This window comes from Blastomyces gilchristii, assembly GCF_000003855.2.
Source record: "Blastomyces gilchristii SLH14081 genomic scaffold supercont1.39, whole genome shotgun sequence".
Taxonomy (NCBI): Eukaryota; Fungi; Ascomycota; class Eurotiomycetes; order Onygenales; family Ajellomycetaceae; genus Blastomyces; species Blastomyces gilchristii.
The window spans coordinates 7410-18960 of record NW_003101644.1 but is presented as its reverse complement, the minus strand read 5'-3'; the positions used below and the strand labels follow the sequence as shown (position 1 = coordinate 18960).

At 27.4% G+C, this 11551-nt stretch overlaps 1 protein-coding gene across 1 annotated transcript; it reads left to right on the top strand.

Moving 5' to 3' along the window:
- Nucleotides 1-204: 204 nt before the first annotated feature.
- On the top strand, nt 205-530 carry BDBG_17986 (uncharacterized protein; the record flags this gene model as incomplete). The annotated part of the gene is made up of 1 exon (XM_031725593.1): nt 205-530. A coding segment is annotated over one exon (326 nt), but the record flags the coding sequence as incomplete, so codon positions are not given.
- Nucleotides 531-11551: the final 11021 nt, after the last annotated feature.

Below are 11551 nucleotides of genomic sequence, written 5' to 3'. Positions count from 1 at the left end.
AGCAGTAAGTATAATGTATTGTGAAATATAATCAGAACTTGTTTTCTTCTAACAATTATCAGAACATGTTATCATAAATAACACACTCTCTTTATCTTCTTATATACTCTTAACTGTTTTTCTTCTCAGCAGGCTTCTGATTATATTTTCTAGCATGATTTTATATGAACACAGATGCTGATATGTTTGTTTTTATTTATATAGAATCTTTATATATTGACAGATTCATATCTGCTGATGATTATGACCTTAATATTAAATTATTAATTAAGAACTTGAGAGATATAATAATGAAGAAATTATCTGTATTATATGTGATTGAGTCTTTCATATCTCTCTCTGTCTTCTCTGTTTCTTTCTCTGCTACTTCTTCTCAATCTTCTACACCTGTCTCTGTGTCTGATTCTCTCACTTCTGCTATCTCTGCTCTCACTACTTCTACTCTCTCTGCTTCTGCTGTCTCTGCTTTCATTATCGGCTCTCCTCATTTCAAGAAAATATTGTATAGACTTGATAAATTATATTTCTCAGTGTATATACTTTCACTCTTCTTCTCAATCTCTAGAATGATTTATTGTATAAAGACTGTGTATAATATAACTATCTAAAGCTCAGTTGTGAATACTGATTATTACATTCATTTTAAATATTTGTGATAAAATAATTGTTTATTCATATGTCACATTCTCAGCCGTTTCAAGACTGTGTTGCGGTTTCACACGGCTCATCACTTCTCTGCAAATGATTCAATTCATTCTGCAGATTATTCAAACTGGTTTTCAATCACTCTATAATATTATTCAGATATATTATAGAAAGATTTAATTAATAAATATGAGAATCTCACTTCTATATAAGATCAGCAGATTACTCTTTTATAGTAGTAAGATGCTGCTGAGATATCACTTCAGCTATTCTTACTTATGAAATGAGAGAAGAGTATTCACTCATTATCTATATAGAATAGCTAGAAGCTGGCTTTTTATTAAAGAAGTCAGTGATTCATTTTTCTTCTACTGAAATATATATAAAAGTTACTGTGTTTCTTATACAATCTTTCTAGTATACTAAGTACTATATCTGTGATATTCTTGTAATAACTCTGTAGCTCATGAGCTCACTATTTAAGTAAGAGAGTTAAGTTCACTTATATAACTTCTTAAATAACTACTTCTACATGATACTGCTGATCAGTCATTATTTCAGCTTTATTATATTACAATTTAAATTACTTAATCTGATTATAAGTTTGAATCAGTCAAGCTTTAACAGACTGATATAATCTTATACATCTATACTGAGACTGACTTAATCTCACTCTCTGAGAAACATCTCACATTATTCTCTAGAGTGTGTATATCTCTATCTTAGCAGAAATTCAAGATTTCTGAATCTGCTGCATACTTTGATATAAGCTCTTTAACTGCTCTATCACTGCTGCAGTCTCTACACATCTATATCTATTATAAAGATAGACAGATTAAGATCAGAGATTCTCTGAGTTATAAGAGAAATTTATTATCTGAATTTTATAGCTTTATCTATACTCTTAAATGAAAATTCCACCTTAATCTGAGCTAGTTAAATACTCATGAGATATAAGTAATATATATTATTAATTTTCTTGAAGGTATCTCTGTAACTACTTAAGCTACTAAGAAAAGAGAGCTTGAATGTATCAATACTATCATAACTTGAGAAGAATTCAAAGACTTTCTACTGAACTAGATTGAAGATTACTGTAATCATAGCTTTACAGCAGCATAGCAGTTTAACTTATTATATTAATAAAATAATGAGAATTCTTCTGATTTCAATACAAGATTTGAAGAATATTAAGAGAAATTAACTGATGATTTGAATCAATTAAAAATACAGCTTTATCTTATAAAGTTAACTTATAAAATGTAAATAATAATATTATAATATCAGAGTTTATTAATTAATTACACTGAGCTTGTTAACTTAGCTTTCTAAATCTATTTGAATAATTAATACTCTGAGAAAAAGATTAACAAGATCTCTTCTAAATAATTAATAATGAAATTTAAACAGCACTGTGACAGCTTCAGTGTGAAGAAAGTAAAGAAGAATTTCAAGTATTCTGATTCTTCACTCACTGTAAAGAAATATTAAAAAAGATTTAATAAAGATCTCTGTTTTAACTGCAGAGCTGATAATTACTATACTAGTGATTATAAAAAGCTGAAGAAGAAAAGAAACTGATAAGATATTTTCTCAAAGTTAACTTCTCTTCTGATAAATGTATTCATAGAAGATAAAAAAGAGAAAGAAATAAAGAATTAATAATTTTTATATCTCTGAGTTCATGTTATAATTATAATGCATACTCTGAATAAGAAGATATCAGTGAGATATCTATTTAACTCTGAGATAAATACTAACTTTATATTCTATTTCTTTTCTTTGATGAAGAGTTGAAAGAAGATAGATCTGTCAGATTATATGAAATTTATTAATAAAATAAAGTATCACTATTTTAATATAATTTAAGTGAAGTGTGTGACTATAGACTCAGAAGAAATCTTTAAGAAAAGCAGTCTGCTTCTTCATATTATTAACATTATAGATAAGAATATCATTCTAAATCTTCTATAATTGAGAGAAAATAATTCTCTTATTAACTAAGTTACTTAGATATAATAATACTGTCTTACTAATAAAGAGATAGTGATAGAGAAATCTGAAGAGTTTTATCAGAAGAATCTTGAGAAAAAGATAAAGTTAATATACTGTATAACAGATGACTGAGACTTGAAAATAGATGAAGAAATTATTACTCTTACTGCAAGATTAGTAGCAGTATCTGTTATTAAAGATAAATATATATAACATCTCTTTACAGATTATAAGAATATCTTTTTAAAAAGAGAGATAGTGAAGTTTTCTGATATCAAGATATAATATAAGATCTGTCTTGAAGATGATGTAACAGTACTGTATAGATCTCTTTATAACTTGTCTGTAAAGAAATTAAATATTCTGTATAAATATCTTAAGAAAGTATAATCAAAGAACTGAATATACTTACTAAAACATTCAGCAGAGATACTTATACTCTTTATATCTAAGAAGAATGATAGGCTATGTCTATGCATAGACTACAGAGGTCTTAATAAGATGATAATTAAGAATTACTATTTATTACTGTTAATTAATAAGATAATCAATTGATTATCTAAAGCAAAGATGTTTTTAAAAATTGATATATAAGATATCTATTATAGAATCAGAGTTAATAAAGATAACATTTAAAAAACAGCTTTTTATACTAAGTACAGTAATTTTAAATATCTTGTTTTATCTTTTAATTTTTATAATACTTCAGTCATCTTTCAAATCTATATAAATAAGATGCTGTGAGACCTTGTTAATGTCTTCTATATAGTATACTTAGATAATATTCTAATCTTCTCAAAAACAGAGAAAGAATATAATACTCATATTCAAGAAGTGTTAAGTTACTTGAGATAGTATTAACTCTATATAAACACTGAAAAATGCTCATTCTACATGCAGAAGGTTGATTTCTTAGATTATATTATTGAGATTAATAGCATTTCAATGAACAGAAGCTTTATTATTATTATTATTATTCTTTCATTATACTCATATGCAAGCGGAGCTTATGATGAGTCCTTGTGTGATGTTAAATACAGGTCAAGTGTTGGTTATACAGGAGGAAATACAGGTGTTGAGACCACGCCAAGATAACAAGAACATAGGAAAATACAAAGGAGTGACAATTAGATACATGCGATAATAACTTCCCAGCCCAGGAACATAGAGTGATTCATTGGAGTGATTTGTACACCTCTGTATTTATTAGGAACCTGAGGTGCTTGAGTTCCGGATTTAATGTATCCCCTGCGGGTTTCGAACCCACGTGCCTTGGTTTCCCACGCCAAGGCGCTACCAGGTGGCCGCATTAATCATTCAGCCACTGGGGCAATGAACAGAAGCTGAGTCTTTGTTATTAAGAACTGATCAGTGTCACAGATATATTATAAGATGCAGATGTTTCTAGAATTTATGAATTTCTACAGATAATTCATTTATATATATTCATAAATTACTGCTCTTCTTACAGATCTGTTAAAGAGAAGTATAAAAGACAGAAAAACAGAATTATTTATTCTCACTTAAGATACTATACAGGCTTTTACAGAATTAAAACAAGCTTTTATAGATACTATAATACTGAATTACTTTAACTCTGACTTACTCAGTCAGTGTAAGACTGATATATCTGAGAATGAAGTCTATAAAATCTTTTCACAGTTAACACTGAAGATCTTTCAACATTAAAAGAATCAGAGAATAATAACTTTTAAAGATATAGACAATGAAATGTCTGTAAGAGAAGACTTTTTTACAAAGTCTATAAGATACTATGAATGAAGATCAGTGATCTTCTTCTTCAAGAAGTTATCACTTATACAGAGAAGATATGATACTCATAATTAAGAGATGTTAGTAATTGTTGAATTCTTTAAGATCTGATGACATTATCTTCAGAGTAGTAAGTACTCAGTGTAAGTTCTTACTGATCATGTAAATCTGCATTACTTCTTGACAAAAAGAGCTTGACAGAATGTCAAGCCAGATGAGTGAAGCTGCTTTCAGAGTATAATTTTTATATCTTGTGACGGGCTGCGCCCGATCAACACTTCATAGATTCCTACCGCTCCATTCTCGATCGCCGATCCTCGGCCGCCACGAACGCGTATGCTCCGATCGGCTATTCTCAAATGCGTATGCTCTGATTCTCAGCCATTCTTGATCGCTGATTCTCAGCCGCATGAACATGTATAAATTCTTCCACTCTGAAGCTTCACTGTGTATGCTATTACATACATGTATAAATATTCACTCTGATGATTAATTTTCACACTTTCTCTTTCTTTTCTTCTCTAATGTTTTTCACTTTGTTATATAAGATCTATAAATATTATACTGATCTATTCAGTGTAGGCCTCTTATACTTGAAAAATGTTCATTATCTTCTTATTAGAAACAATTACTCACTGAGATATCTGAATATATAATAACATGTAAGAAACAGAGAAATAGTTAAACAGTTAAAGCAGACACTGAGTTCTCAGATAGAAGCTTACTTATCAGTCACTCTGATCTTATAACAAGATCTTACAAAGAGAGTAAGATCTTATAAAGAGAATGTCAGTGAAAGATCTGAGAGTTCTGATATTACAGATATATAAGAGATTTATATAATTACACTTCTTCTAATTCTATCAATATTATACATTTAATGATTAATATAATTATATCTAACAATAATATGAGAGAACTCTTAAGTACAAGTATGAATGCAGTGTCACAGTGACTCTGAGCAATGTTAAAATTACAATAATAATAAATAGCTGATATGTATGCAACTTAATAACATCAATATGAAGAGATTCAATGATTATCTTAATAAGAAACTCATGATCAATCAGCGCTCCACCACGAACTCGCTCAATTTTTCGGATAAGAACCCACTGATAGATTCATTGAAAAGCCCTCGATCATACAAGCATTTTGACCCCATCACTGACTGCATACCCCGTGTAGTGGTGAAGTTATTCAGTCAAATGTGAACCAGACATTGTTTAAAACTCCTGTGTGAGATTATCCTCTGTTCTCCTCTATCACATCACAACCCCAGGCCAAATTGCCATACAAATTGTAAGATGAAGAGATCTAGCCATATATGTCAATCTTCTTGATTTTGAAAGATTCTCAATCTGTAATTGTGAAGATATCTGAGAAGTAACTTTCATGAAAACTCTATCTATCTTTGATATTTCAAAACATTAACATCAAGTCTCACTCATGTACCGCCCTTCTCAATCTGGCTCACATCTGGTAGAAAAATATAAAAAGATACCTCAGTAATAGTATTAAGTACATAATTAACAGATATATCTGAAGTGTATTCTTCATGAAAAACTCTCTCTATCTTTACACCAAGTCTCATTCTTGTACTGCCTCTTTCAATCTGGCTCATCTCTGACAGAAAAGTACAAAAAGATATCTTAACAACTGTATTCAATACATAATCAGCAGATACAATAACTATAAAATCAGTATATCTCAAAGTCTGACTGAGTCTTTGATCTCTGCATAGTGAGATATATTAAATCTAGTTTTAATATCTCAATATTCAATAGATTCTGTAAGAAATTGAGAATAGTAATACTAGATTTCTATTAAATTTAAGAATTAACTCTATATTAATATAATCATTGACAAAGTCTTCTATTTTAAGATATAAATAACCAGTTTCTCTACATCTCACTGATAATATTTATATTATTATATAAAAACAGACTTATATTCTCTATAATATCAAGACTCTGAAGATGAAAAGTCTTGATAGAGAGTATACAGTAGTGCATATCTTAGCAGTTTCTATTTCATTCTTCTACAGCAGTTAATACAAAAAAAAGATCTTAGAAATAGTTTTTTACTTCTCTTAAAAAAGTAAGATGTTTTTCTCTGAGTTTTATACAATATTCTTATAAAGAATTAAAAACAGAGCTGTTTTCTATCATAATTTCATATTCTTTTAAATAAGAATTACATTTTCAGTGACTGAAGAGCTTTTATTAATATTTAATTCTTTTTTACACTCTTTATTAACTGATTTGAGTTGTACACTTATTATGTGAGAAGAATTGAATAATTTAGAATAAAATTAAATAGTTTTAATCAATTTCTCTGTAAAAAATTGATTTATTTTTTATCAGTTTTTCTCTCAAAAACTGTCATATTATCTGATTTATTGTCAATTGATATCATACTTTTTCTCACTATATTTCAAGAAAGAGATTGTAAAGATTTTATTAATTTATCTTAAAAATCAATTTTAGTTTATTAGATTCTCTTTAAAAATCTAATCTAGTTACTAAACTAGTGTGAAAAAAAATCAGATATTTTATATATAAAAGTCTTTTATTCTTCTTTTGAAATAGTCTGATTAACTTTTCAATTGAAAACAGACTTAGAAATCTCTTAATTAAAACAGTCTAATCAACTTTTTAAAAGAGTTTAATAAATATCTCAATTGAAACAGCCTGATTAACTTTTTATTGAGTGAGAATAATGAGTTCAAAAATACACTCAGTTAATGTAGAAAGAGATGCTTTCTTAAATACTATTTCTAAGATTGAAATTCTGAAGAGAAGAAAGAAAGAAGAAATAGAGAAAAAAAAGTTCTTGAAATACAGAAACTTGAAAAAGTAAGTAAGATTCTTGTAAAGCAGTGTCTAAGTGAGCTGAATGAAGAAGTTCTATTAATTCTTCATACTCAGACTAGACAATTACAGAAGATGATCAAGTTCAAACTTGGAATTTTAAACACAGTTTAAAAAACATTGAAAATTTCTAGTACAATCACTGACTCTTCATCTTACTCTTCTTTCTTTTTTTCTACTTCTTCTTCTTTCTTAAATCAGAAGAAAACATATACTCAAGTAGCTGAATCTACTGTCTCTAAACATTCTGTCTCAAAATCTGCTTAAAATCCTGAGAAAACTGAGAAGAATACTACTCATACTTCTATTCATAGAAAAGTAAAGAAAAAAATGTAAAAAGAGAAAAACTTTCAAATCTTCAGAAATAGAAGACTTATTCTCAAAGTCTTAAATCAGAACATCTTATAAAGAAACAAGCTAAACTCAAATCTTATTTTCAGAATCAGAAATAAAATTAATCAGTAGTTCTTTTCTCAGTTAATAACTGATATTAAAGTTCAAAAATCAGTTATAGCTTCAATTGAGTCATTCTTCTTTGAAAACTTCATTATTCTGACTACAATGTCTGAATTCAGTGCAGAATTCCTTATTCAGAATAAGAATCTCTGAAAATCAGCAGTAGAATCTTTGTTAAACATAATAATTTTATCTGAGAGAGATAAAAAGTGAGACAAATTCATTCTTCATAATATTTCAGTTGAAATTTTTGACTGTAAAAAAGAAATACTACTTCTTAAAAATGAATTAGAAGAATATAACTCTATTCAACTGAGAAAAGAGTCTGTATGACTAAATTCAATTGAGTTCAGATAAAGTAGAAGAAATGCCTCTGTTCTAGTATATATAAAGACACTTAAATAGTCAAAGATCTCTGAAGTAAGAGTAGCAGGTTTCAAAATGAGAGTTCATGAATATAAAGACTCAAGAATGAATCTTAAAGCTCAAACACAGTGTTCAAACTGTCAAAGATACAGACACTTTGTAATCTCTTGTTTTAAAGACTTAAAATATGCATTCTATGAACTGAATTGAAATAGATTACTTGATGGAAATGATAATAATTCTTCAAAGAAAATGCCTTCTCAACTGTACAGACTATACTCACTGATTAAAAATTAATTTTCTTCTTTAAATGTTGAAAAAGTTGATCATGAGAAGATATCTCTCTGAAGAGAAAAGCTTGAATCTCTTATAGACTTGCAAATAAGTGAACTATTTAAGAAGAAAGAATATGAACAGTATTTGAAGAGAATTTCTACAATTAATATAGAAGACTCTATTCTGATTTATTCAGATGACTTCAAAAATGAGAATTTGAATAGATTAGACACAGGCATTGCTTATACTGAAGATAATATCAATTTTATCTCAGATTTCTGAAATTTGGGCTGTGAATCTGAAGTCTTTGATACTGAACTATTTGTAATAGTGAAAGCTTTCAAACTCATTGAAATAAAATCTCATAAAAGAGGAAATAGTTTGAAAGAGATATGAATATTCTCTGATAGTCAAGCTGCTTTAAAAAGACTTAGAAATAGTCAGATTTATAATGATTAAATGAATCTTAAACTGATCTTAAACTCTGTTTTAAAAACTTAAAAGAGAAGAATATTAAAGCTGATAATTCATCTACACTGAGTTTCTGCTCATATGAATATTCATGACAATGAATTGGCTGATTCAGCTGTAAAAAAGAGTGCAGAATTAAGCAGATTTATTCAAAAAATTATGTTCTGATCTTTTATAAAGAGAAAAATAAAAGAATCTTGTTTAAATAAGTGAAATGAAAGCTGGCAGAAACAAAAGAATAGTATACATTATTCAAGATTTGAAACAAAACTCAAGTGAAAATCTTGTTTAATTAAATGTAAAAAGAAAATATTCTCATCTATAATACAGCTGAAACTAGAACATGACTATTTCAAATCTTATATATAAAGATTTGATGATAGATTTAATTCAATAGAATGCTCATTCTGTAATATAAATGAGAATTCTAAGTATATTATAATGCACTGTGCATTATACAATAGTCTCAGAGTCAGATTGAAAGAGAAGTATAATCTAAATCAATTAAATATGAGATTCTTATTCTCAACTGAGACAGGAATTAAATACTTAATAGACTTTCTATCAGAAACTCAAGCAGCTACAAGAAAATGACTAAATTCAGAAATATCTGAATATGAAGAGAAGATAATCAATCAGATATAGTCTGTTAAAACAGCTATATACTATCTTTTAATAATTTGTTTTGTTACAGTCTCTCTTTACTTTATCTTTTTCTTTCAATTTCTTTCTATCTATCTATTTAATGTGTGTATCTTTAAGACTGTGTTCTCTTTTCTTTTGTCATGATATTGTCAAATGATTTCAAAGTATCAGAAGATGTTAAAATACTGTAATTTGTAAACAGTTTTTATATTCTGAGCTGAAATTTTCTGATTTTACATATCTGAAATTGGTGAATGTATAATAGTTAACTTTACAGATATAGGAAAAACCCTGAGAACTAAAAGTTCTCAGATAGATGTCATAGTCTCTGACTGCATACATGTTTAATTGAAGAATAATAATAATAATAATAAAATATGCATTCTGTGTCAGAGATCACAAAACTAGTGAGTATAAATATGAAACATGCTTAAAAAGAGATGAAATATGTCAACACACTCTGCAAAAAATGCTCTAATTGCAAAGAAAAACATGTATCAAGCTCAAAAGAATGTATATTTACTTCAAGAACTCAAAAGAACTGAAGAAAAGATGAAGCTGAAAGCAAATCTAGAACTGAAGAGAATAGTCAAGTCAGTAAACTTATAACTGTAAGCTTAAAAAGAAGAAACTCTTAACTATCTAAATCTTCAAACTTCAATTCTTCAGCTAAATATAAACAGAATTTGATTTCTCAAACTTCTATTAAGATTAGAGAATTGAGCAATGACTCTGATGATAAACTAGATATAATACAAGCAGTTGAGATTTCTACTTTTCAGAATAGTTATAATCTACTATATAATAATAGTGATTAGATTCTACTCTACTCTCTTTTAGTATGAATATATAATAAAAATAACAAAAAAAGTTTAAAAACTCTTCAAAAATCACATTTATTCAAAATAATGTGAATAGAAACTCAAATTGCATTTATTCTTGTCTTCAAATTGCATTTGAATAAAAAGTTAATTTTATACTACTTCAGAAACTGAATTTTGATGCTGAGTAAAAATATGTTATTTCTCATTTAAGCTACTACTGCTTTCTATCTCAAAAGTCTGAGATAAAGTCAAGAGTAGTGATCTATGAAAGAAAGAGATCAAGATATCAATTTAATCTAAGATTTAATATCATGTCTGACTCTGATATTCTGATGAGTGATATTATAGATAAAGAGAATGAGTTTGATACTATACAGCTTATAAATATCTATAATGAAAAGTTATTGAAGAAAAATAACAATATCTGAATAATTAATAGAGAATTTCTGAACATAACTTTATTAAGAAACTCTATAATTGTAGAAGATTTTAATACACATCATCTCTAATGAAATTCAGAATGTAAAAGAGCAGTAAGAGCTAATAATCTAATTGAATAAATCTTTAAGTATTTAATAGATTTAGTTAACAAGTCTGATTAATAAACATTCTTTAGAAAAGATATGAAACAGAAATCTATTATAGATCTAATCTTCATATCATAAAATCTAATAAAAAAAAGACTTGTAAACTGATTTATTAATTCATATGAGACATCAGAATCAAATCATGAGATTATTCAATTTAATATTGAACTGAGTGAAGAATAAATAAGTGAAAATTCTCTTCTCTCTAATCAGTTTAACTTTGAAAAAGCTGATTAAAAGACAGTTGAAGAAAGTATAAAACTGTTAAAATCTGAAAGACAGAGTGAGCTATATTGAAATTCTGGTCAAGATATCTCAAATGAAATGCTTAAGAATAGAGTGAAGCTCATTACATCTATTATTCTAATAAGTGTTAAAGATAATATTTTAAAGAGAAAGTCTTCTGAGTATTTAAAATCTTAATAAAATGAGAATATCATATCTAAAAGAAAACAATTAGCTACTACTAGAAGAGATTAGAAGAATGATGTAATTTCTGATAAAGAGTTCAAAGCAGTCAGAAATGAATATTTTTCAGATATTAAAAGAGCTAAAACAGACTGCTGAAATAAATTTCTTAAAGAAGTATAAGAAAAGAAAGTTTTTAAAGCTTTTAACTATACTAAAATAAGAAGTGTAGTAA